This window comes from Somniosus microcephalus, chromosome 10, assembly GCF_052327205.1.
Source record: "Somniosus microcephalus isolate GS21.2 chromosome 10, FLI_Smic_1.0, whole genome shotgun sequence".
In the NCBI taxonomy this organism is placed as follows: Eukaryota; Metazoa; Chordata; class Chondrichthyes; order Squaliformes; family Somniosidae; genus Somniosus; species Somniosus microcephalus.
Window position 1 is genome coordinate 204,881,191 of NC_140996.1, and position 27,620 is coordinate 204,908,810.

The 27,620-nt window shown below is 44.4% G+C and overlaps 1 protein-coding gene across 5 annotated transcripts in view; it reads left to right on the top strand.

Annotated features, from left to right (window-relative positions):
* The window catches only part of LOC147112031 (testis-specific gene 10 protein-like), a 112,970-nt gene that overhangs the window by 13,062 nt on the left and 72,288 nt on the right, over positions 1-27,620 (top strand). For 3 of the 5 annotated variants that reach the window (XM_085999497.1, XM_085999493.1, XM_085999494.1), the window contains 4 exons: positions 7,593-7,808; positions 21,494-21,559; positions 21,981-22,113; positions 24,118-24,341. In XM_085999497.1, the coding sequence (XP_085855623.1) occupies positions 7,593-7,808; positions 21,494-21,559; positions 21,981-22,113; positions 24,118-24,341 (639 nt within the window). The remainder of the gene's footprint in view (positions 1-7,592; positions 7,809-21,493; positions 21,560-21,980; positions 22,114-24,117; positions 24,342-27,620) is intronic. The other 2 variants (XM_085999496.1, XM_085999495.1) reach the window with 2 other exon arrangements.

Consider the following 27,620-nt stretch of genomic DNA (forward strand, 5'->3'; position numbering starts at 1 on the left):
GGATAGGACCCAGCGGACTGGAAAACCGCAAATGTAACGGCCCTATTTAAGAAAGGAAGGAGACTGAAAGCAGGTAACTATCGACCAGTTAGCCTAACATCTGTCATTGGGAAAATGCTGGAGTCCATCATTAAGGAAGTGGTAGCAGGACATTTAGAAAATCATAATATAGTCAAGCAGAGTCAGCATGGTTTTATGAAAGGGAAATCATGTTTGACAAATTTGCTGGAGTTCTTTGAGGATTTAATGAGCAGCGTGGATATAGGGGAACTAGTAGATGTTGTATAAAAGGATTTCCAGAAGGCATTCGATAAGGTGCCACATAAAAGGTTACTACACAAGATAAGAGCTCACGAGGTTGGGGCTAACTAACAGAAAACAGAAAGTCGGGAAAAACGGGTCATTTTCAGGTTGGCAAACTGCAACTAGTGGGGTGCCGCAGGGGTCAGTGCTGGGGCCTCAACTACAGGAAACTCTCGTTTAAGCAGCACCTAAATATCCAGAATTCTCTATTAACCGGCAAAATTCATACTCTGAAAACAACACCTCAATAACTGGCAATGTTGCCGAGTCTCCCGCGGTGGCCGAGTTAGTGGGGGTAGTTCTCCAAACTGCCACTACTCGGCTTCTTGGCGCTGTCGGAAGTCCAATTACTGTATACTGCACATTTCTTGATTTTTACATTTTTGTTTGTTAAAAATAGCCTCGGTAGATAACCCTCTCCGTCATCTGGAATTTTTAATCAACCGGCACCATCCCGGTCCCGTCGGTGCCGGATACCAAAGAGTTTCCTGTATTTACAATCTATATTAATGACTTGGATGAAGGGACCGAGTGTAATGTAGCCAAATTTGCTGATGATACAAAGATAGGTGGGAAAGCAAATTGTGTGGAGGACGCAAAGAATCTCCAGAGGGATATAGATAGGCTAAGTGAGTAGGCAGGAATCTGGCAGATGGTGTTTAATGTGGAAAATGCGAGGTTATCCACTTTGGTAGGAAAAGTAAAAAAGCTTCTTATTATTTAAATGGGGAGAAATTACAAAATGCTGAGGTGCAGAGGGATCTGGGGATCCTTGTACATGTATCATAAAAAGTTAGCATGCAGTTACAGCAAGTAATTAGGAAGGTAAATGGAGTGTTGGCCTTTATTGCAAAGGGAATAGAGTATAAAAGTAGGGAAGTCCTGTTACAACTGTACAGGGCGTTGGTGAGACCACACCTGGAGTACTGTGTACAGTTTTGGTCTCCTTATTTAAGGAAGGATATACTTGCATTGGAGGCAGTTCAGCGAAGGTTCACAAGGTTGATTCTGGAGATGAAAGGGTTGTCTTATGAAGAAAGGTTGAGCAGGTTGGGCCTATACTCATTGGAGTTTAGAAGAATGAGAGGGGATCTTATTGAAACATAAGATTCTGAAGGGGCTTGACAGGGTAGATGCAGAGAGGATGTTTCCCCTCGTGGGGGAATCTAGAACTAGGGGGCATAATTTCAGAATAAGGGAGCACCCTTTTGAAATGGAAATGAGGAATTTCTTCTCTCTGAGGTTTGTGAATCTTTGGAATTCTCTTCCCCGGAGAGCTGTGGAGGCTGGGTCATTGAATGTATTTAAGGTGGAGATAGACAGATTTTTGAATGATAAGGGAGTCGAGGGTTATGGGGAGCAGGCAGGGAAGTGGAGTTGAGGCCAAGATCAGATCAGCCATGATCTTATTGAATGGCGGAGCAGGCTCGAGGGGCCAAATGACCTCCTCCTGTTCCTACGTCTTATGTTCTGACACTTCAATGCAGTACTGAGGAAGTGATGCACTTGCTGTCAGAGCCTTGTCCTCCAGATTAAATGTTAAACTGCAACTGTGTTCTGGTTCAGGTGAAAGTTTAAGTTCCCATGGCATTATTTGAAATAGAGCATAGAGTTCTCCCGGTGTCCTGGTCAACATTCTTCCCTCAGCCATCCAAAAAAATCAAGTAACTGGTCATACATCTCTCTGCTGTTTCTGGGATCTCAGTGTGCAAAATGGCTGCTGAATTACTTCAAAGTAATTATCCATAAAGCGCTTTGGAATGTTTCTGAGAAATGTGATGAGTTATATAAAAAAAATTTTACTGCAGCAAATATATCTTTACAATCTGATCTATTAATAACAAAGCATACATTTAAATATCACCACTATTTTTGACCACTATATCACAATTGGAGAGTTCGTGATGTCACAGTAAGACCAGTAATGCTGCAGTTGTTTCCCCAGAAGCGAGCATAAGCATACAAGGTGACTCTAAATGATAGGGATTCCTGAAAGTACTGTAGAAGTGTTGGGGCTATTCAGAAGTACAATGAGATATATCGGAAACCTCAGTAAGTTTTAAAAACGATTTCCTTCTAACATCACTGGAATCCTGCGAACATGGTTAGGACATGGGTTGAAAATTGGTTGAGAGTTAGGAAACAGAGTTGAGATAAAGGAAATGTACTCTGATGAATAGTGACCAGTGGTGTTCCCCAGGGATCTGTACTGGGGCCTCTGCTTTTTACCATGTATATCAATGATTTGGATGAAGGAATGGAGAGTTGTATATCCATGTTTGCAGATGTCACTAAGTTAGGAGGGACAATAAGTTGTGTAGATGGGAGCAAGAAGTTATAAAGAGACATAGACAGATTAAATGAGTGGGGAGATCTGTGGCAGATGGAGTTCAATGTGGGGAAGTGTGAGGTAATCTACTTTGGATCGAAGAAAGACAAATATTAATATTTTCTAAATGGCAAGACACTAGAAACTGTGAAGGAACAAGGGGATTTTGGGTGTCCAGGAACACCCATCACTAAAAGCTAGTGCACGGGTACAAAAAATAATCAAAAAGGTTACTGGAATGTTAGCTTAGATCTCGAGGGTTTGAATACAAAACGGGAGGTTGTTATGCTTCAGTTGTACAGAGCCTTGGTCAGACCCTATCTGGGTTATTGTGTTCAGTTCTGGGCACCGCACCTCAGGAAGAAGTGGCCTTGGAGAATATACAGTGCAGATTTGCCAAAATGATACTGGGACATAAAGGGTTAAATTGAGGCCAGGTTGCATAAACTTGGGCTGTATTCCCATTTGAAGGCTTTGAGGGGTGATCTAATTGAAGTGTTTAAAATAATGAAAGGATTCACTAGAGTAGATACAGAAAAGCTATTTCCTCTGGTGGGGGAATCCAGAACAGAGGGGTACAATCTTAAAATTAGAGCTGGACGATTTAGGAGTGAAATCAGGGTAGAGGAAATGTGGAATTCCCTCCACAAAAGGCTGTTGACGCTGGAACAACTGGAACTTTTAAGACCGAGATCAGTATATTTTTCTTTGAGTTAGGGTATCGAGGGATATGGATCAAAGGCAGGTAAATGGAGCTGATAAGCCATGATCTAACTAAATGACGGATCAGGCTCAAAGAGCTGAACGGCTTACTCCTGTTTCTATGTTGACATTTTACTGTAAGCAAATGAGAAACTCAACAGAGTGCCATGGCAAATTAAGTCTGCATCCCTCCACTCAATAATGCACTACTGTCTCATTATTTTACACATGTCCACATTGACTGGTATCTAACCCTGTAGGGACAGTTACCTAAAAGTTACAAATCGTTCTGAACGTGGTTGTATTCTTCTTCTCCTTTTAGAGCAGAGAAGATTAAGGGGTGATTCAATAGAGATGATCAAATTTATGAAGGGTTTTGATAGTGTAGATAGGGAGAAACTATTTCCACTGGCAGGAGGGTCGATCACCAGAGAGCACAGATTTAAGATGATTGGCAAAAGAACCAGGGGGAGATGAGAATTATTTTTACGCAGTGAGTTATTATGATGTGCAGTGCACTGACTGAAAGGGTGGTGGAAGCAGATTCAATAGTAACTTTCAAAAGGGAGGTGTGTATATACTTGAAAAGGAAAATTTTGCAGCGCTATGGGGGGAAAAAGTGAGTGTGCGACTAATTGGATAGCTCAAAGAGCTGGCACAGGCACAATGGGCTGAATGGCTTCCTTCTGTGCTGTAGGCGGGAGAGGGTTGGGGGTCGGGGGCTTAAAATATCAGGATCAGGCAACCAGACTCCATTCCCGCCCCTTTTACATTTTAAACTGCAGAAATCACGCTATGGCGAGGCTCCTGCAAAAGGCAGGCGAGGGCCTTAACATACCAAAGTTGTGGCCGGATGACATAATCGGCAGCACGACTTAAATTTAATAGTAAGTGCGGGCGAGGCTGTGGGATTCCCGGCAGCTGATCCGAGGCAGGAACTGCCGGCTCCCAAATCAAAGTGGCTCTTTTAGCACTCCTGGTGGTCCAGTAGGAGCAGGAGTGCTCCTCCCAGACATTTCAAGGAAGCCTTTGGCCTCCGACTCCCAATCGCTACCTGGAGCTGATACTCTCTTTTCAGTGCCGGGGACCGTCCCCACGAGTGCTTACCTGCGGCCTCTCGCCCATTTGGCCTGCTGCCGGGCGGGACAACAATATGCTTAAAGGCAGGGCCTCCTGTCCCCGGTCTTGTGAGTTCTTTGGTCAGTTTTGGCCTCGCTCGCACCCTCCCTGGCTCCCCGTTAATATCGGGGCCATATGATTTTGTTCTATGATTATTTTCTCTGCCTCCTATTTTGCTATGGTTTGCAAACCTATGATGCTCTTATCCAAGTGATATATATTTAATAAAAATAGCAAAGGTCCCATGTTAAATCCCTGGAGTATTCTGCTCATAACATTTTCAGCTTAAAGTTCCAATTTATGACTGCCTCTGCTGTTCTATCCAGTGCTCTACTTTATACCTTATTCTTTTGACCCAGTCATCAGATTAATCACTGCTGAAAGTTTTTTGAATGTTCCTTGTCCACCATGCCAGTGATATCAAAAATACCATTAGGAAGGCAAATGGTATGCTGGCCTTCATTGCAAGAGGATTTGAGTACAGGAGTAAATAAGTCTTACTCCAATTATGTAGGGCCTTGGTGAGACCACACCTGAAGTACTATGTACAATTTTGGTCTCCTTACCTAAGGAAGGATATACTTGCCATAGAGGGAGTGCAACAAAGATTCACGAGATTGATTCCTGGGATGGCGGGATTGTCGTATGAGAAGAGATTGAGTAAACTAGGCCTGTATTCTCTTGAATTCAGAAGAATGAGAGGGGATCTCATTGAAGCATACAAAATTATTACAGGGCTTGATAGAGTGGATGCTGGGAGAATGTTTCCCTTGGCTGGGGAATCTAGAACCAGGGGCCACAGCCTCAGGATAAAGGGTAGGCCATTCAGGACTGAGATGAGAAGAAATTTCTTCACATAGAGGGTGGTGAATCTTTGGAATTCTCTACCCCAGAGGGCTGTGGAGGCTCAGTCATTGGGTATATTCAAAACAGAAGTCGATAGATTTCTGACTAGTAAAGGCATCAAGGGATATGGCGATAGGGCCGGTGAATGGAGTTGAGGCAGAAGATCAGCCATGATCTCATTGAATGGCGGAGCAGGCTCGAAGGGCCGAATGGCCTACTTCTGCTCCTATTTCTTATGTTTAAATAATGTTGTTAGCCAATTTCTCCCAAATGTAACAAACTCAGAAAAATGTCAGATAGAAGTTCACTATTTTCACTAGAATCATGAAATGATACAGAACGGGAGGAGGCAATTCAGCCCATCATGCCTGTGTTGGCTAATCACCTACTTATTTTAATACACCTAGCTTCAGGTGTCCAGACCAGGTATTTGTGTCTAGCTTAAAGGGATTTCATCTTATTACCATGTCATTCACTATTTGCATAATATCCAACTGGGGTGATGTTTAGAAGGTCAGATTGGAGGACCAGAGTGTACAGCATGGGACATGGAGATCAGCAACAACAGGGGTCATGGTGCTTGAGTGTGACTTAATGCAGGGCAGAATGTGGCCGACATTGTTTCGGGCAAGTTGGAGCTCACTGAGGATAGAATTTGGGAGGCCTTCGAGGAGAGGAATATAGAAGTTGCAGGTAACAAAGGCATAAATAAGTTTCAGTGGTAGTATGACTGAGGCAAGGTCAAAGGTGGGGGCAGTATTGTGAAAGTGGAAGTTAGCAATCTTGGTGACAGATGGGGCAAGAGATTTGAAGCTCAGATCTGGGTTGAAATGGATGTTTGAAATTGTGCACAATCTGGATCAGCCGGAGCGAGTAGCTAGGGAAAGGAAGGGTTAATGGCAAGATATGGAGTTTTAGACAGGAGTTGAATATAAAACTTTGGCTCCTCCACGGCTATGTTGGGCAGTCAGTCTGACAACACAGGTCATTGTGGAGAAGATGTTAATAGTGGAGAGGTAGAACTCGGTGCAATCAATGTACATGTGGATACTGACCATGTGTCTATGGATTATGTTGCTGAGTGGACAACATGGAAACGAGGAAAGGGAAAGGTACTCCAGAGGTGGTCGTCGTACGTGTCTTCATACTGTTCCCTTTGGGGAACTGTATGAAGTGGTGGAAGGATTTCTGGCCGCGATTAACGCTCCTTCCGTGACCGTAACCATCTTCGTACCAGCCATTAGGGTGGTTAGTCCTATGGCGGGAGGGTTTTACGGGCTCCCACAACCCATACGGGGGGGGCGGGGGGCCACCCACACCTACGGACGCAAGTATCCCGCTGGATGTCAACCCAGAATTTAGAGCCGGAGCTCCGACTCCATTTGCCGGGACTGTCTGGAGCGGGGTTCGAAACCCTATGCCTTCTGGCCCAGCGGCGGAGATGCTACCGTTACGCCAAAGGCCCACTCCACTCCAGAGGTGATAACACAGATGGGAGGAGAACCCAATGCTAGAAATATACTGGCTGTGTTGGGACAAATGGGAATGGAATTACGTGATGGCAGTTAATTGGGCCTTTATTGCAAAGGGAATGGAGTATAAAAGTAGGGAAGTCCAGTTACAACTGTACAGGGCGTACAGTTTTGGTCTCCTTATTTAAGGAAGGATATACTTGCATTGGAGGCAGATCAGAGAAGGTTCACAAGGTTGATTCCGGAGATGAAGGGGTTGTCTTATGAAGAAAGGTTGAACAAGTTGGGCCTATACTCATTGGAGTTTAGAAGAATGAGAGGGGATCTTATTGAAACCTATAAGATTCTGAAGGGGCTTGACAGGGTAGATGCAGAGAGGACGTTTCCCCTCGTGGGGGAATCTAGAACTAGGGGGCATAATTTCAGAATAAGGGGGCACCCATTTTAAATTGGAAATGAGGAGGAATTTCTTCTCTGAGGGTCATGAATCTTTGGAATTCTCTTCCCTAGAGAGCTGTGGAGGCTGGGTCATTGAATATATTTAAGGTGGAGATAGACAGATTTTTGAAAGGTAATGGAGTCAAGGGTTATGGGGAGCGGGCAGGGAAGTGGAGTTGAGGCCAAGATCAGATTAGCCATGATCTTAGTGAATGGTGGAGCAGGCTCAAGGGGCCAAATGACCTACTCCTGCTCCTACATATTATGTTGTTATAAGGGTACTATATAAGTGGAAATTAATTCCTAGAATGTCATGGATTTTTCTTGTGGGGCAGGGTAGTAATTAATTAAAAAGATAAAGTAATTTTATTTTATGCTTTCAGATTGAACGGCTAGAGAAGACGAACCATACTTTGGAGAGGCAAATCCATGGCTTGTTGCAAAGCAAGGAAGATGTATCCCGCCAAGTGAAGAAGTTAACAAACAAGAACCAGGAGCTCTTCAAGGAACTTAAAGAGATAGATCGAATAGCTGAGAAACTTGAAAAGGATAAAGAGTTAGCACTCGCTGTTGCATGTAATGAAATAAAAATAGCTGAGGTGGGTTAGAATTTATCAGCAGTATGATAGATCTTGTACTAATTGATATTTGCTTTAAATCTTCAATTGCAAAGGAAAATACAATGCCATTTTAGAAAGAGTAACTATGGCTTCCATTCAATGAAGCCAAATAAAGCCTGGAAATCAGATGTCCTTAGTTCATCTAGAAATGGTATAGCTATGAATCCTAACTAGCAACCACTATCCGTGGATATATCTGTAATCCTGGAATGAAATATATGCTACTATGCCATTGATACTGGTTTATGATGTAAAATATATTGTAGTAATGCTATTTATAAAACTTAACACAGAAAGAAAGACTTGCATTTATAGAGTGCCTTTCACAACCACCGGATGTCTCAAAGCGCTTTTACAGCCAATGAAGTACTTTTGGAGTGTAGTCACTGTTGTACTGTAATGTGGGAAATGCGGCGGCCAGTTTGAGCAGAGCAAGCTCCCACAAACAGCAATATGATAATGACCAGATAATCTGTTTTAGTGATGTTGATTGAGGGATAAATATTGGCCAGGACACTGGGGATAACTCGCTCAGCACTGCACTGGATTGTCGTCCTGGATTATGTGCTCAAGTCCCTGGAGTGGGACTTGTACCCACAATCTTCTGACTCAGGTGAGAGTGCTACCCACTCTCGATATTTATTACTGATCTAAATGTAGCTGTGAATTTTCAAATAATAATTAACAATTGAAGAGATTTTACACTCTCTGGCTGTGGCGCAAGTACACATCTGACATGGAAAATCAGGGTCTGGCTCATTGCGCTGATTTTTCTTTTGACCGGGTTGTGCTGAAAGTTCATGCTGCTGGAGTGCTTGAGCCTCATGAATGAGACAAAAATATCTAAGTTAGAGCAGGGCTTCCCTCACCTACATTTTCTGATGATTACTCCCCAAATGCAATGTCATCAGTATGTTGCGGTACAAAACAGGTGCACTGACAAGCTGACTCTCTTATCTTCACAATTTGGGTTCTTAAAGCTATATGTAAGTTGGTTTAGCAAGTGACAGCGAAGTTGTGGATTTGTAGCTATTTTGGTTAGTTTTTGCTGTTTTAAAAAGATTTTTATTTTTCCACTTTGCATTTATCCTCTTATTGCTCGCCTACCAATCATGTATGCCCTATGACTAGAAACAGCCCCTGTTGCATAGGTGACAATTCCTTTGGGAATTCCTCTTGCACTCAGGATAAGAAATTCTGCACCCATGAGCAGAGCAAGGTGTGCCTGCATTGGAGAAGGGCCGATATATGAACAATACCAGTGTCACTTGGACATATCTGAGCAGCTCCGTCTTTGTCACTTACGCTTCACTGGGGATGCAGTTTTGAAACTTTGCCATCTATTACAGTCAGACCTTCAAACCTCATCAAAGACCAGGATAGCTCTGTCTGTGGTGGTAAAGATCACTACTGCCTTGAACTTCAATGGGACTGGCTTCTTTCAAACTGCTTCAGGTGACAGCTATCAGATGAATAGAGTCTGCACTGCACTGCTGCCCATCTCCGGTCACTGATGCATTGTTTGCCGAGTTGAAGAATTTCATCACTTTTCCAAAGGATAACAACAGCAGCCAGCGGGGGCTCTTCACTTTTCCCCGAGTGCCTGGGTTCCCAAGCATGCAGGGCTGCACTGATTGCGCCGATGTAGCCACATAGGCGCCTTGCACCAATGCAGTGACATTTGTGAGTACAAAGGGGCTTCATTCCTTTAATGTCCAGGTTGTACATGACCATTAGAACATCATTATGCAGGTGGATACTAGGTTCCCTGGAAACAGCCAACGATGCATTGACAGTACGCCAGTCAATAGTCCCACCATTATTTCATGGCATTTCTGCCTTAGATGGGTGGATTCTGGGTGTCCAGGAATACCCTTTCAAGCTGTGGCTGATGATGCTGGTGTGGAATCCGCAAACTACAGCAGAAAGAAAATATACTGATGCACATGCCTCCAAGTATACAAATAGAGGATGCAATAAATATTCTATTGGCTGGATGGGTAGATTGGTTGTCCTATTGTACAGCCCAGTAAAGGTATTGAAAATGATGGTAGCATGATTAAGCAACAGCCCATTATCGGCAGAAGAGTTGCAAGAAAGGTCACAAAGGACTAGAAGTGGAGAGAATGAGCCCAAAGCTGAGGACTTGGCAGCTGTAAGGGTCCTATGTGAAATGAGTTATTGCACTCTCAGTTCAATTCCTGGAGAGATTTCACCAACAGTACAACAATGAAAGGGTTCGCCAGTAAATGTGTGTGTTCCGTGCTGTAACTTGAGAACTATTTCACTTAAACTATGAAGTAGGGAATGTGATGAGACAGTGACCTTTTACCTCTGGGTTTAAATCCTGCACAGATTGATAGGATGAAGTCGCTTGTGTCTGCAAGGAGCTAGTGTGAAATGAGTTTGGGCAGTCTCAATCTAGTTCCAAGTGAATATAGGGCAGTAGCGCACAACTTTTGACGTACACAGCAATTGAAGTACCACAGCACTAAAGTTGCTGTATTATGTTGCCAATGAACTGATGCACAAAACCCAAATGACAGCATAGCGCTGTACTTCACTTCGCCTACCATGCATACACCTGTTTATTTCCAGTGGAAATGAGACCCAGGACTAATGAACACTGTACATAAAGGAGGGTGAAGAATTCCTAAAATGTGTACAGGAGAATTTTCTCAAGTGTGTTTTTAGCCCAACAAAGAAGGAAGCTGCGCAGGATCTAGCTCTGGGGAATGTAGTAGAGCAAGTGGAGCGTGTTTCAGTGGGAGAACATCTGGGTAATAGTGATCATAATATAATTAGGTAGTAATGGAAAAGGCAAAGAAAAGTGAAAGGTGAAAATACCCAACTGGAAGAGAGCCAATTTCAGTGATTATTGAGAAGGGATCTGGCACAGGTGTACTGGAAACAGAGATTGGCCAGGAAAACAGTAAATGAGCAATGGTAGACCTTCAAGGTGGAGATAGTCCGGCTACAAACAAAGCATATTCCCATAAGGAGGAAAGTTGGGGCATCCAAAGCTAGAGCTCCCAGGATGTCAAAGGAAATAAAGGTTAAGATAAAACAGAAAAAGGAGGCTTATGACAAATGTCAGGTACAGAATACAGTACCAGGCAGAATACAATGCAAGGGGAAATTGAAAAATGATATAAGAAGGGCAAAGAGAGATTTGCAGGTAACATAAAAGGGAACCAACAAGTCTTTTCTAAACATATAAAAAGTAAAAGGATAGTTAAACGAATCGTGGAGCCGATTTAGGGGCAAAAAAGGAAATGTTGTGGAGGCAGAGGGCATAACAGGTACTGAATGAATACTTTACACCTGTCTCCACAAAAGAAGAGGAAGTTAATGTCGCAGTGGGGGGGGGGGGGGGGGAGGCGGTGGGGGTAGAGATATTGGATACTATAAAAATAGATAAAAAAGGAGGGGCTAAATAGGTTGCCATCACTCGTTAACAAGTCACCTGGTCCAGATGGGATGCATCCTAGATTCCTGAGGGAAGCAAGGGTGTGGAGATAACTGAATCTCTGACCACAATCTTTCAATCTCCTTGGTATGGGGGTGGTGCCAGAGGACAGGAGGATTACACATGTTACACCCCTGTTCAAAAAAGGGGAGAGGGATAAATCTGGTAACTACAGGCCAGTCAGTCCAACGCCCGTGGTGTGAAAACTATTCGAGACCATTGTCAAGGAAAAAATTAATTCTTCCTTGGAGAGGCATGGGTTAATAAGGGACAGTCAGTACTGATTTGTTAAAGGCAAATCATGCCTGGCTAATCTGATTGAGTTCTTTGATGAAGTAACCGAGGTTTTTCTATTTTTGTTATTCATTCACGGGATGTCTGCGTTGCTGGCAAGGCCAGCATTTATTGTCCTTGAGAAGGTGGTGGTGAGCCACCTTCTTGAACCACTGCTGTCCGTGTGGTGAAGGTATTCCCACAGTGCTCTTGGGTAGGGAGTTCCAAGATTTTGACGCAGCGACCATGAAGGAACGATATAGATATGCCCAAGTCAGGATGGTATGTGACTTGGAAGGGTACTTGGAGCTGATGGTGTTCCCATGCACCTGCTGCCCTTGTCCTTCTAGGTGGTAGTTGTCATGGGTTTGGGAGGTGCTGTCGAAGAAGCCTTGGTGAGTTGCTGCAATGCATCTTGTAGATGGTACACACTGCAGCCACGGTACGCTGGTGCTGGAGGGAGTGAATGTTTAAGGTGGTGGATGGGGTGCCAATCAAGCGGGATGCTTTGTCCTGGATGGTGTCGAGTTTTTTGTGTGTTGGAGCTGCACTTATCCAGGCAAGTGGTGAGTATTCCATCACACTCCTTACTTGTGCCTTGTAGATGGTGGAAAGGCTTTGGGGAGTCGGGAGGTGAGTCACTTACCACAAAATATTCAGCCTCTGACCTGCTCGTAGCCACAGTATTTATGTGGCTGGTCCAGTTAAGTTTCTGGTCAATGGTGACCACCCAGGATGTTGATGGTGGGGGATTCAACAATGGTAATGCCATTGAATATCAAGGGGAGGTGGTGGGACTCTCTCTCTTGTTGGTGATGGTCATTGCCTGGCACTTCTGTGGCGCGAATGTTACTTGCCACTTATCAGCCCAAGCCTGGATGTGTCTGTCAGGTCTTGCTACGTGTGGGCATTGACTGCTTCATTATCTGAGGATTTGCGAATGAAACTGAACACTGCAATCATCAGCGAATGTCCCCACTTCTGACCTTATGATGGCGGGAAAGTCATTGATGAAGCAGCTGAAGATGGTTGGGCCTAGGACCCTGCCATGAGGAACTCCTGCAGCGATGTCCTGGGGCTGAGATGATTGGCCACCAACAACCGCAACTATATTCTTTTTGTGCTAGGTGTGACTCCAGCCAGTGGAGAGTTTTCCCTCTGATTCCCATTGGCTTCAATTTTACTAGGGTTCCTTGATGCCACACTTGGTCAAATGTTGCATTGATGTCAAGGGCAGTCACTCCCCTCACCTCTGGAATTCAGCTCTTTTGTCCATGTTTGGACCAAGGTTGTAATGAGGTCGGGAGCCGAGTGGTCCTGGCAGAATGCAAACTTATCATCTGTGAGCAGGTTATTGGTGAGTAAGTGCCGCTCGTTAGCACTGTCGACGACACCTTCCATCACTTTGCTGATGGTTGCGAGTAGGCTGTTTGGGGCGGTAATTGGCCGGATTGGATTTGTCCTGCTTATTGTGGGCAGGACTTACCTCGGCAATTTTCTACATTATCGGGTAGATGCCAGTGTTGTAGCTGTACTGGAACAACTTGGCAACAGGTGCAGCTTGTTCTGGAGCAATAGCCTTCACTTCAGCCGGGATGTTGTCGAGTCATATAGCCTTTGCTGTAGCCAGTGCGCTCAGCATGTTTCTTGATATCACATGGAGTGAATCGAATTGGCTGAAGACTGGCATCTGTGATGGTGGAGACCTCTGAAGGAGGCCGAGATATATCATTCACTCGGCACTTCTGGCTAAAGGTGATTGCGAACTCTTCAGCCTTGTCTTTTGCACTCGACTGCTGGGCTCCGACATCGTTGATTATGGGGATGTTCGTGTAGCCTCCTCCTCCCGTTAGTTGTTTAATTGTCCACCACCATCCACGACTGGATGTGGCAGGACTGCAGAGCTTTGATCTGATCTGTTGGTTTTGGGATCACTTTGTTCTGGCTATAGCATGATACTTCCTCTGTTTAGCATGCATGTAGTTTTGTGTTGTAGCTTCACAAGGTTGGCACCTCATTTTCATGTTGATGAAGGTAGTGCAGTTGATGTATATATGGACTTTCAAAAGCATTTGATAAAGTACCGCATAATAGACTTATTAGGAATCAAGGCATATGGGATTAACGGGACGGTGATAACTTGGATACGTAATTGGCTAACAACAACAACTTGTATTTATATAGCGCCTTTAACGTAGTAAAACATCCCAAGGCGCTGCACAGGAGTATTGTAAGACAATAAATTTGACACCGAGCCACATAAGGATAAATTAGGGCAGGAGACCAAAAGCTTCGTCAAAGAGGTAGGTTTTAAGGAGCGTCTTAAAGGAAGAAAGAGAGGCAGAGAGGTTTAGGCAGGGAATTCCAGAGCTTTGGGCCTAGGCAACAGAAGGCACGGCCACCAATGTTGAGCGATTATAATCAGGGATGCTCAAGAGGGCAGAATTAGAGGAGTGCAGATATCTCGGGGGAGTGGGGTTGTGTGGCTGAAGGAGATTACAGAAATGGGAAGGGGCGAGGCCATGGAGGGATTTGAAAGCAAGGATGAGAATTTTGAAATCGAGGGATAGGAGGCAGAGAGTAGTGGTGAATGGATGTTTTTCTGACTGGTGAGAAGTATGCAGAAGGGTCCCCAGGGTTGGTATTAGCACCATTGGTTATCTTGTTATATATAAATCACCTGGACTTTGGCATAGGAGTACAATTTTGAAGTTCGCGGATGATATAAAATTTGGCAACGTAGTAAATAGTGAGCAGGATAGTCGCAAACTCCAGGAGGACAGAGACAAACTGGTGAAATGGGCAGATAATTGGCAGATGCAATTTAAAACGGATAAGTGTGCAGTGATGCCTTTTGGGAGGAACAACATGGAGAGTCAGTATAACCTAAATCTCTTAGGCAGTCCCTCGGAACCGAGGATGACCTGCTTCCACATTAAAAATGAGTTCTCAGGTGACTGATGAGTCCAATGCTGGACCTACAGTCTCTGTCACAGGTGGGGCAGACGGTGGTTGAAGGGCCGGGTGGGTGGGTGCTTGGGTTGACGTGCGCTGCTTGCGCTTGGCTTCCGCTTGCTCCCGGCGAAGAGGGACTCGAGGTGTTTGGCGCCTTCGCAGTTGCTTCTCCTCCACTTTGTGTGGTCTTGGGCCAGGGATTCCCAGGTGTCGGTGGGGATGTTACACTTTTTCAAGGAGGCTTTAAGGGTGTCCTTGAAGCGTTCCCTCTGCCCACCTGGAGCTCTCTTGCTGTGTCGGTGCTGCGAGTAGAGCACTTGTTTTCAGAGTCTCGTGTATCGGGCATGTGGACGATGTGACCCGTCCATCGGAGCTGATCGAGCGTGGTCAAAGATTCAATGCTGGAGATGTTGGCCTGAGCGAGAACACTGATGTTGGTGCGCCTATCCTGCCAATGGATTTGCAGGATCTTGCGGAGGCAGCGTTGGTGGTACCTCTCCAGTGCTTTGAGGTGCCTGCTGTACATGGTCCATGTCTCTGAGGTATACAGGAGGGCGGGTATCACTACTGCTCTGTAGACCATGAGCTTGGTGCTGGGTTTGAGGTCCTGGTCTTCAAACACTCTCTTCCTCAGGTGACCGAAGGCTGCACTGGCACACTGAAGGCAGCGTTGGACTCTAAATGGTACTATTTTGAGGTGCATGCAAGAGCAGAGTGATGCATATTCACAAATTTTTGTTGATGGCGGTTAAGAAAGTGTACGGGATACTTGGCTTTTTAATAGAGGCATGGAATACAAAAACAAGGAATTCATGCTCAACCGTTTCAAATCACTGGTTAGGCCTCAGCTGGAGTATTGTGTACAATTCTGGGTACCACATTTTAGGAATGATATCAAAGTCTTGGAGGTTTACCAAGCTGATACCAGGGATGAGGGACTTCAGTTATGTGGAGAGATTGGAGAAACTGGGATTGTTATCCTTTAAAGCAGAGAAGGTTAAGGGGAGACCTAATAGAGATATTCAAAATTATGAGGGGTTTTGAAGAGCAAGCAGAGAGAAAATGTTTCCTCTGGCAAATGGTTTGGTAATCAGAGGTCACAGATTTAAAATAATTGGCAAAAGAACTGGAGGAGAAATGAGGAGAATTTTTTTCACACGGAGGGTTGTTACGATCTGGAACGCACTACCTGAAAGAGTGGTGGAAGCAGATTTCATAGGAGCATTTAAAAGGCAATTGGACATGTACTTGAAGAGGACTAATTTGCAGGGTTATAGGGAAAAAGCTGGGGTGTGGGACTAAATTGGACAGCTTTTTCAAAGACGGAATGGCCTCCTGTACTGTAAGATTCTATGGCCTAGAAATTCAGTGGGCTTTGCGCCCAGTTACCGCCCAAAGAGGGCTTCTGCGCCACTTGAGGAGTTTGCGCTGATATTCAGCGCTGCGGTAATGGCGGTGGTAGCCGGTAGCGCTGCGCCGACACCGATGACGTCATCGGTGTGCGCAGTGCCCCGGTTCCGCCCCGCTACCGGCCCAACCCCCATATTTAGTTGCGGCCGCCTCTTCCGCAGCGGCCGCAAACAACGATGTGAAGACGGGGCCGTCCTGCAGCCTTAGTGGGGCGAGTTAAGGCGGAGGTGCGGCCGGCTGCTTTTTCGGCGGCCGCCTGCCCGCACCTCCTTCCCCGGCCTCCTCCACCCCCCCCCCCCCCCCCCCCCGGCATTGCCGGCTGTTTTCCGGGAGCCCGGCACTTCTCCGTGGTGCCGGGCTCATTTCCTGGCACTATCAAGCGGCGATCTCCCCGTCGCAGGCACCTCCCCCTTAAGAGAAGGAGGAAGGCCTGCAGTACCGCAGCCTGCCGCTCCGCAGCTGGTGGCGCTGCGGCACCTAGCGCGCCGAAATTCAGTTTCAGCGCCCCAAGCGGGGGCGGGCACACCCTGGAATAGCGGCCGGTTTCGACTTGGAGCGCAGAAACTGAATTTCCGACGGGCGCAACTGGCTCCGCGCGCAGCGCTAACTTCTGGGCGCTAGCCAGCTGGCGGGCCCAAAGTGAATTTCTAGCCCTATGATTCTAAAGTCCAAATCTAATTCCAAACATTTATTAGTGCATTTGTGTAAGTTGTGTGCTCTTACACTGGTGCTTCCATTTTGTGAGTGTATGGAGAGTGTATCCTAGTGTTTATTATGCTGCTCCTTCTAGGTGCTACATTTGTGGGAGAAGGAAGTGAGATGGCTGGCTGCTGGCTATCTCTGAGTGATTCCTGAGTGGCTTTGTATCTCTCTCTGCTGGGTCATAAGATGGCCCTGAATCTACTGGCACAGGGTTGGCTGTCTTGGCCTGCCTGCTCTTCAGCTCTGCGTAACTTATTTGAGTGGGCAGCTGGGTTGCATGGATGTAGTCTTGCCCTGGGAGATGGCTCCCTTCTCCATGCCTACACCTATGATGCTCCTGCTGCTGGCCACCTCCTCAGCATGTCCTACCATCTGCTGCATGGCAGAAGACTGTCCAGCTAATTCCCCATGTGGTAAATCCACACAGAAACCAGCTCATGCACAGTAGAGCCAACGGTCCTTATAGCATCAGTTATGGGATCATTCGGACTTTTATTAAAGGACATCTGCTGTAGATGACCCTGGATGTGTCATCTGCTCCAGCGTAGACTGCAATTCAGTGAAGCGGTCACACAACGGATGTATGTACTGGAATTTCCATACTAGCCATCACACTTTATAAGGTACATTGCACGTGTTCAAAGGACTGAATGTATTGGCAGTAGTTATAAAGCATCATTCTTTGGTGTAAAGGTCTTGAATGGCACCAATCCCAGAACTTGGTGGCTGATGGTGGCCTCCAGAGTGAATATTCCTACTATAGTGGAGTGAGTGCTGCAATGCTGTGAGGTGGAAGGCACCATAACTGTAGGCTCTGGAACTTGGTTATCCTCACCCTTACCTACGGAAACATACTAGGAACAACCACTCTTTGATATCAGCAGTGCATTCCTTGGGGGCAATGTGTAAAACGGGATATCAGATCAGCCACCCGTTATTCAACTCTCCCAATTTTCATTTCCATTGAAGTCAATCAGCTGTTTTACACCATCGCCCAAAGTCAAAATCATCTCCTTTGTAACAAATTTACTTTCCCAACACGTGCCATGCTATGATAGTGTAGTGCCCGTTAGGTTTCCTATTGATAGAATGCCTGAGTGTGTGACAGATTCATAGTGGGAAGAAAAAGTGTGAGACAGATTCATAGAGGGAAGAAAAGCAGCATGGGGATGTGGGTTTGCCACTTGCATGACCATTTGCAATGGGCTATATGGACCAGGGGCCCACAATTTCCAAGGTCACATCATCCAAGTGCGTTAGGTGCTTCAGGTTAGGGATGTGGCCACTGTTGTGGGCTTCATTTGCCTACAGTCAGAGATGGGTGAAGTGCTATGTAGTTAGCCATTCTGCCTCCCAAAGTGAGTACACAAACATGCAGCGTGCAAGTGGATGTTGGTGGAGTATTTTATTGGAAGTTAGAAAATGTCATGCAAGACAACGGGATGCCTTCGCCGCCCCGTCTTGTCACCTCTTTCTAGGGCTCTGCCTGTAAAGGAAGCAGAACTCCTCCCTCGCTTGTAGTCTCCTCGGCCATCTTTCCAACAGCAACAAAGAACAATGTATATGCTTTGAAAGTGCAGATGCCCCTTTAAGGTACAGCAGCAGCTCTTTTATGCTGCTTAATATTGGTTATCCCCTCCCCAGCTTGGTCTTCATGCTCCCAGCACATGGGCCGCCAGCATTGGGAGCACTACATAATTATTTAAATAGGAGGACCTTGGAAAATGCATTTCCAGGTGTGCCAATCGTAAATCTCTTAAATTCTTATGAACAGAAATACTTCCTCCAGAATCAGATTTCTGGAACTTAACAGTACAGCTGACTGACTGGTACTAACGCATCCTGGGAGATTAAGCACACTGCACATGCTCAGGTAGGTGTAGCCATCCATTGCCAGGTCTGGCTCGACTACATCAAGCACTATTGGGCCTTGCGCTCCCCTGCGCCTTTCACCCTGCCCTCTCGCAACAAGTTCCAGGAGCTTATGGATTTATTCTTCAACAAGATAGAGACCATCTATTCAGCTGCCTCTGCTGTTTCACCCCTTTCCCTTGGTCATTAATCCACATCTCCCCATCCTCTTCCTACCCTAGATCAAAGATCAAACTCCTTTCTCTCTAGTTTTTCTCCAATCTTCTGCCGTGCCTTCTTCAAGTTCATCTGATCCAGAAGTCCGACCTCTTGCTCCAGTACTACAAGTACTTAGAGTGAGATTTCAATTAAACATGTGGCGCACATACCGAATTTAATGTATAATATAAGGATAGATATATATGTAAAACATGTCATGCAAATTGTTTAACATAAATTTCTGTATCACAGAAAATACCAGAGCTAGAATGTCTGCAACTTCTTAATTGACTGTCCCACAAACAAAACTAAAGCCTGATTTTAACCTTGCCCACCCGGCAGGTATGATGTGGGCAAGGAGTTAAAATGGTGACCGAGCACGGCCTGCGACGTTCACGCCCCCTGCTGTTTGAAGTCCTGGGTTTTTGGGAGCATCTAGGATGCCCTCCATAGGTAGGCGGGGGCCTAATTAATATAGAAATATCGAGGTCTGGTGATGTTATTCAGACCCCAACGAGATTTTAACTTGGCATTGTGGCTGAGGGGTACCAAGGAGCTCAGTCTGGCCTGTAACTGACCCAAGCATTATTTTCAAGACTAGAGAGCAAATGTGTCTTTCAACCTAATGGATTCTCCTGTACGTCCCATTCATGCTGCTTGTCTGCTTGATCCCTTCTGCTGGCTTTGGGTGCCTTCCTCCTCCAGGCTATCCATGAGGAGACCTCCTTGTAAGGCAAAGTGCAGCACACCAACACTACTGTGGAATTTGATTCCCAAAGCACTGGTAGAAATCCCAGAATAGCGTGTAATAAAAGCAGAATTTGCCTTATTCAAATCCTCCTGTCAAGAACGTCCACCGTCTCAACTTTCACCCCAGCTCCTACTGCCTACTTATGCTTTGTGTGTTGCCTTATGTGCTCTCCTCTCACTGTTTAACGCAGCACTGGCAGGACTGGAAACGGAGGGAAGAGGTAGATCTTCGCTGTCCTCTGTTTCTTGATGTGTGACATCTAAAGGAGGAGAGGTCAGAACGAGTTCATGTGACTTTCGGTAGAAAGAGTAACATGAAGGATTCATAATGTAGTTTGCTGACACGTTATGCATGACCCTCCAGCATAAGAATGAAGATAAACCGAGTGTCATGACGAATGTGTAACCTGAACCTGCCCCAACGTCCCCATCTCCAACTCTCTTGTCTGTCTCCTTGGAGTTCCAAGGCTTTCCCTGGTCGGGGTTGAGAGACCGGGGGAGGAGGGGCACCATCTGTGGCCAATCACTTTTTTGTGTTCTGGTCTTGAAGAAGAATTTAAAAAGAATGCTCTCTGCAGAGAGATGTAGTTTGCTGAGATGCAGTTAAACCAGGTGACCACATTCACACCATAATGGGGGTGATGACAAGTGCATTCAGTAATTGCATATCACATGAGGCTTTTAGTGGAGCGTTGTATGTCAGGCTGTGAACAAAGTTGCACTTGTAGCTCAAGATTGGGGTGTGAAGGGAACTTCCTGGACATTAATGGTGAGTTGAACACAGAAAAGGGAAGGTGGTAAAAATGTGTAGTACACTTCTTCCTTTGCCTGACCTCCTATAATCAATTAAACTTCTTTAGCTCAGAATAGGTGTGGAGGGGGTTTGTGGAGCTAGCATCTTCTGCCAGGACCAACTTCTTTGAATAGTGCCTGTGCAGTTCCCTTGGCCAGCCACACCTCCCTTATGCTCCAAAAAGTCCTTCTCTTCTCACCCGAATTTAGTTCAGCAGCACTTCTACGTAAGCTTCAGAAAATTTGGGATCTCTGTTCTCTGCACCTGACCTTACAGACATTTCCGAACTGTTCATGCTGTTTGTCAGTATAAAACTATTTCTTTTGCTGATCCTTAGCTCTTTAAAACTGCTGCAGGCATTTAAATCCTGCCGGCCCATGCCATTTGCCGCTCCAATGGCGAATTCCCAATCAGAGATGGGAATATTGCTGGGAGCTCATCTAGAATATTTAAATTGTTAATCCTGGAAAATCTGTCTGGATCAGGGCGATGGGCGTAAGTTCTGGTCATCACACTTGCAGTGACGGTGCTGCCGGAGGGGAAAATCTGGGCTTGTATCTCTTCACCTTGCTGGTTACTCTTGTTTTGGTCAACTGGTTTTTGATTTGGCATGTCATTTTAAACTGTCTGGAAAGCTTCTCATCCTTGCTACGGAGAACTATCAGCGCCTAAAATAAGATACAATATGGTAAAACTAAATATAGGTGCATCCCACTTTCTTTTCTTACTATTATGTCTCTGCATCTGAGGAAATAGAATGTCCATAGACTTCTCCATGACTCTTGTCCTGTCTTCATTATCAGATGGCAGGAGACATAACTGAAGGTGGAGTGGGATGGGCAATATTGCATATGCAGTATAGTTAAAATAGCTTATGCAATGTCATATTATTTCCAAGAAGGGACTCTAAGTTCATAGGTTCATTTATTTCATATTTAATAGCTGCAAATAACCTAGTTGGAGCTCTGCATTGGAAACATTCATTTTTATATGGGCATGCATACCTTAAAAGGCAATGAAAGTTTACATAATTATGTTTACATCATAATGCAGGCTACATACATCATAAGATGAGTAATGACTGTATATATTGCATGGTATTTAGTTTTTTGGTGTACCTAACCTGCATTAAGATGCAGGCATCACTTACTTGAAATACATGGAACAAATGTGATCATTTTACAGCCAATTTTAGATGGTACTGTATTGTTGAAGTATAATAATTGAATATCTTTATAATAGATTGAAATTGAAAAGCAAGAGAGGGACATTGTTGTGTTGGAGCAAGCCATCGTAAAACTCAGATCAGTAAGTGGTGCTATGTAATTTTGCAGACTCAAAATTGAAGCTGATTTAGTGTGATTGTAATAATAATAACCAACATTATACTGGACCAAAAAGTTCAATCTAACTAAGCCTGCTCAGGGTTTTAATCAGACTAGGTTTCTACAAGCTTGACTTGGTTTCTTGTAGAAAGGTAGCTCTCTGTTTGTCAAGAAATCTGAACTATATCAGACAAAAAGAATAGAGCCAATTTTTCACATTATTGTATCTGACTTTGCAAGTTTGCATCCAATTTGGCTTGACTTTAGTAGGTTGTAATTGGGCTGGGGCTCGGATCAACAGAAAATTTAAATGTCAGATCATGAATGTTAGCAATTTTTTGGTATTTACCACATATTTTATAATAATCATCTCCTTTTAAAAGTTATTTCTTCCCCTTCTCCAGGATACAGCAAAATCCAAGCAGCAACTTGAGGAAATTCGAGCAGAATTACAGGCGAATACTGAAGGGAGCAATGGAGTGTTAGTTCAATTTGAGAAGTGCCAACAACATAAAGTTGAGAAGCTCCATGCTACAGGTTGGCTATTATTTGGAAAGACTGATTAAATGTATAAAAATCCACAACTTCTAGGCAGCAAAATAATTTAGGTTTTTTGAAGTGTTAAATCACATTGAAACTCTGGGTATTGAGCTTCCCAGATAGCTTAATCGTTAATTACATCTCCTGGTGCAGTATGGAGGCATACAGACCCAAGAAGTCCTGTGGTCCAATCCTTAATCTGTGCTGAATTAGTTAATTTCAGCCAGTGTGATGGCGGGGGCCCTACAATGCTGGAGAAAGATCAAAGTTAGCCAAGGTTGGCAATCCTGACTCTTGCTGGAAAAGATATGCAGGTGGTCATCAGGTGACAGCATAATCAGGCTTGACTTTTGAGTCTTCATAGTCAAAATAGCCTGCCACACTTGCTGTCCAGGCACATAGGGGAGAATGAACCAACGGGCAAGGGCTGCTGGTGCCCTTGAAACCATGCCAACAAGCCAGTGCTTTCAGGAGAGGAAGGGAGAAGAAAACTACAAGTAATAGAAATTCCTAAGTCATACAAAATGTACTGTTGGTCAAATAATGGGTCTGTGGAAGAGGAAAGTTTTTAATTATTTCATACATTATAGCTTCTGCTAATAATTCTAAACTTAATAAGTTTGTAATCTTCACCAGGGTATCCGCTGGCTGCAATATTCTGAAAGCAGCGGTGACATCTCAGATTTCTGACGGATTTTCGGGCTTTATTAGCCTGTGTCACATCTTTCAGTTTTTTTTTATCGTTTAATTTAAAATCGAAAGTTTGTACATTATTGATGCACTATAATTATATGATATGGTGCACTAATTTGTGAAAGCCAGAAAATTAGTGGTAATAAAAGAGTATTGTTGTATTTTCCTTGGGAGTAGTAATTTGAGCAGTCCCATTGCTGTCAGATTAGAAACATAGAAGATAGGAGCAGGAGTAGGCCATTCGGCCCTTCGAGCCTGCTCCGCCATTCAACGAGATCATGGCTGATCATCCAAACCCTAGCACCCGGTCCCTACACCGACAGCCATCCCACCCAAGCCCTATCCCCGTAACCCCGTATTTAATCCCCCCTAACACTAAGGGTCAATTTTTATCATGGCCAATCAACCTAACCCGCACACCTTCTCTGACTCCTTTCAAGTTCTGTCCTATTTGCAAAAATGAGAATTTGTATGGGCAAATAATATTAAAATAACTTGTAAAGGGGATTAATTTGAAAAATTAAAAAATGCTGTACTCTGTAAACCCTTCAACATCAGTAAAATGACAGTTAACATTTTGGGTGAAGACCTTTCGGAGATGCTAACTGACTTGTTGTGTGTTTTCAGCATTTTCTGTTTTATTTCCGATTTTCAGTATAGGTATTTTCAGTTTTTCTCTCTTTAAAGGGAGTAAATTAATCAGTCCAATAATTAAATATTATTTTTATTCATCGTTTTTGTGGTTGTGCTGGAAGGAACTGGATCCCACACTGCAGAAGAAGAGGTAAAATTGCTATTTCCAAATGAGAGAATAATGGGGGAATTGGGAGGGTTATAGTTATCACACTGCCCTTTGACCTCTCGGATCTAGATTTGAGTCCAAGCCAGATGGATGGAATGAAAATCTTCCCTCATTGACAGCTTAAAAGGTCTTGTGTAAAATGATCTTGGTCAATCTCAATCCAGTTCCCAAAGCACAAAGCTACCCAAAGATTGGCCAGCAAATTGGCAATACTGTAGAACGAGATTGAGAGAGAAAAGCAAAATAATGATCTGGTATGGGAAATTGAAAAAAAATCACACTGATTTAATATGGGATGCTTGACTGAGTTTAAAGCTAAGGCATGCTGTCTGGCAGAGTATCTGCTGCTGACCTAGGAATGTTTAGTGCCAAATGTGGTTGTCTAAAGTGGAAAAGCCAGAATCCCCACCTCACCGAGTTCTTAAAAAAATGTTATATTTACAAAATAGAGAATAATGAATTTGTTGCAGTACGAATTAGTTGATTTTCTGCTTGTTTCATTTCAGATTTTGAATTTGCTCTAGAATCTGAGAGCACGGAATCTCAGCTGCGTTCATATGAGCAAAATAAGTCTCCTTTTCTTTTAGATACATTTGTGAAGAATATAGCACAGGAAAGAGATTTCTATAAAGCTGAGGTAGAATACTTGTTAAAGATGTTGAGAAGCAAACCTTCAGGCCAAGGCAATTCATCCAGAGGACGTAGTCCACTGCGCGCATCTCCTGTAAAGGTACTTTATTTGAAACACAGTAATTGTATGAAGATATTTCTTTAAAGGTATATATTATCTCAACCAAGGTTGTGAGTTCAAATCCCAGGGCTGTATGTCACTATCATTTCCTTGCTGCTATCAGCTCTCTGCTAGTTACTGAGGCATGAAGAGGTGGGATCTCCCAGGGTGGAACCCTGCAGGATAAGACTGAACAGGCTGGGGCTCTTTCCTCTAGAACTGAGAAAATCTAGGGGCCTAACAGGGAATTGTGATCGTGGGAGAGTGCAATTACATTTACATGGACAATTTAGAACATAGGAATTTATAATATGAAAGTTGGCAGGAAGTAAGTGATGTATAATTTTTATTATATTACTAGTCGATCTCCCGTGATGTGGTAAGTCAGAGAATATGGTCTCTCTCACTCTCTATCTCACACACTCTCACCCACCCCCCCCCAATTCTATATTTCTTTTTTCTCTTCTGAATCTCTCTCCTTAACTCTTCATTTTGCTTCTCTTTTTTTTTCCCTTGGGTGGGAGGTGGCATAGTGTGGTGTGACAGGGAAAGGAACCACCAACGTTTGGACTGCATTTGTGGTGTGGGTTGCGGGAAAATGTGATCCTTAGTTGCTTCCTTCCTTTTGCCTGCCCCAATCACTCGTGCTTCTTCCCACCCCTTCGCTCGCATAGCATCTCCTATCCCTTCCCAATACCCATTCCCGTTGCCTCATCTCCTTTGAACTACCCATTCAACCCGTATCCTCCTCCCCTCCTTGCTCCATTCTAACTCACTTCGCCCTTAACCCTCCATCCACTCCCTGCACTCCCACTGTCCCTAAGAACAGGTGGCGAGAGGCTAGAGGCCCCCTCACCCTCAGTTTCAATTGTCCCCCTGACCCTATCTGTATGCCTCAAAGATGTTTTGTTTTCTTTCGAATTTCAACTTTTGTGTTTTTAAAAAAAGAAATCAAATTAGAATGATGTAAGAAACTACCTGTCTGGCTTTCTCTGTGTCTGTCTGTCTCTCCATTTGCCTCATTGGTGTTAGAAATTAGAATCGGTGTTTTACAGGTGTTATGCCATTAGCATTGATCTATAACTTTCAACAAAACAGTTGCGCTAATTAGCTGACTTCAAATTTCAAGCATGTTTTTAAAATTGAATAACAACAACTTGCATTTATATAGCACCTTTAACATAATAAAACATCCCAAGGCTTTTCACAGGAGTGTAATCAGACAAAAATGAACACCGAGCCAAAGAAGGTGACATTAGGACAGCTTGGTCAAAGAGGTTGTTTTTAAGGAGTGTCTTAAAGGAAAAGAGAGAGTCGGAGAGGTTTAGGGAGTGTAAAGTTACGTGAAGACAGATACTTTATTCCCCTCATCTCTCTCATTTCTTTCACTTTCTAAGGTTTACAGAACACCAAGGCTACAACAGGTGTGTAATCAGACCCTGGCATTTTTTCTATCACACACATGCAGCCTCCCTTTCTTAAAAATAAAAACACTTACAATGAATTTTACCTCAGTAAGGCTTTTGAAATTTATCCTCTAGCTATTCTTCAAATAATTTTGAAAAACATTTGAGCAGAAATTGCTAGAAATAAAATAAAAAATATTCCTCAGTTAAGCTGATTGAACGGTATTGATACATCCTGGGAAATTAGGTACGCTGCAAGCAAAAAGTATTTTGAGAGAATTGTGCATACCCAGTCGCCAGATTGCATTAAATTCGTGGCCAGGTTGCGGAGAGTGACGAGTTTACTTAGGCATTTTCCATTATAAATGTGGACAGAGGAATTTATAATGGAAAAAAGATGACACAAAAAGTGTGACAAAAATTTGACAACAGGAAGTTGAGTGGCACAGACAGGAAGTGTATGCAGACGTAAGATTTTTAATAACAACTTACATTTTAAAGCAACTTTAACGTAGGAAACATCCCAAGGTATTTCACAGGAGTGTAATCAGGCAAGAATAGGAGAGGTGACTAAAAGCTTGGTCAAGCAGATTTAAGGAGGGTCTTAAAGGAAGAGAGCGAGGTGGAGAGATGGAAAGGTTTAGGGAGGGAATTCCAGAGCTTAGAGTCTAGACAGCTGAAGGCATGGCTGCCATAGGCAGGGTAAAGGGAGTGGGGGACGTACAAGGGTCCAGAGTTGGAGAAATACAGAGTTCTTGGAGGGTAATAGAGCTGGAAGAGATTACAGAGATAGGGAGTGGTGTGGCAATAGAGGGATTTGAATACGAGGGTGAGAATTTTAAAATTGAAACGTTGGTAGACTGGGAGCCAATGTAGGTCAGCGAGCACAGAGGTAATGCTTCAGCAGGACTTGGTGCTGGTTAGAAAATGGGCAGCAGAGTTTTGAATGAGCTCAAGTTTATGGAGGATGGAAGGTGGGAAGCTGGCCAGGCGGGCATTGGAATAGTTGAGTCTGAAGGTAACAAAAATGTAACCTGAAACAGGCTGAGACGGGCGATGCTATGGTGATGGAAGTAGGCGGTCTTTGTGATGCACAGGATGTTGGGCCAAAAGCTCAGCTCAGGGTCAAATAGGATGCCATTGTTGTGAACAGTCTGATTCAACTTGCGACGGTGACCAGACAGGGGGATGGAATTGGTGGCGAGGGAACGGAGTTTGTGGCGGGGGCTAAAGACAGTAGCTTCGGTTTTCACAATGTTTAATTGGAGGAGATTGTGGCTCATCCAAGACTGGATGTTGGACAAGCAACCTGACAACACACAGACAGTGGAAGGGTCGAGAGAGATGATGGGTGAGGTACAGCTGGGTGTCGTCAACGTCCATGTGGAACCTGACATCATGTCTTCAGATGATGTCGCCGAGGGGCAGCACGTAAATGAGATATAGGAGGGGGCCAAGGATAGATCCTTGAGGGACTCCAGAGGTAACGTTGCGAGGACAAGAATAGAAACTATTGCTTCTCTGACTACGACTGGATAGGTACGAGTGGAATCATGCGAGGACAGTCCACTTAGCTGGATAATGGAGGAGAGACATTGGGGCAACATGATGTGGTCAACTGTGTTAAAGGCTGCAGAGAAGTTGGGAAGCACATTGTTTAAGGCTGTTTCAGTGGTGTGGCAGGTGTAGAAACCTGATTAGAGAAGTTCAGACATGGAGTTGTGGGAAAGAGGGGTCCGTATTTGGGATGCGACAACAAGTTCAAGGACTTTGGAAAGGGTAGGGAAGCTGGAGATGGGATGGTAGAGTTCAAGGACAGAGTTGTAATAACGGCAAATTTGAAAGGGAGGGAACAGCACCTGAGGAGAGGGAA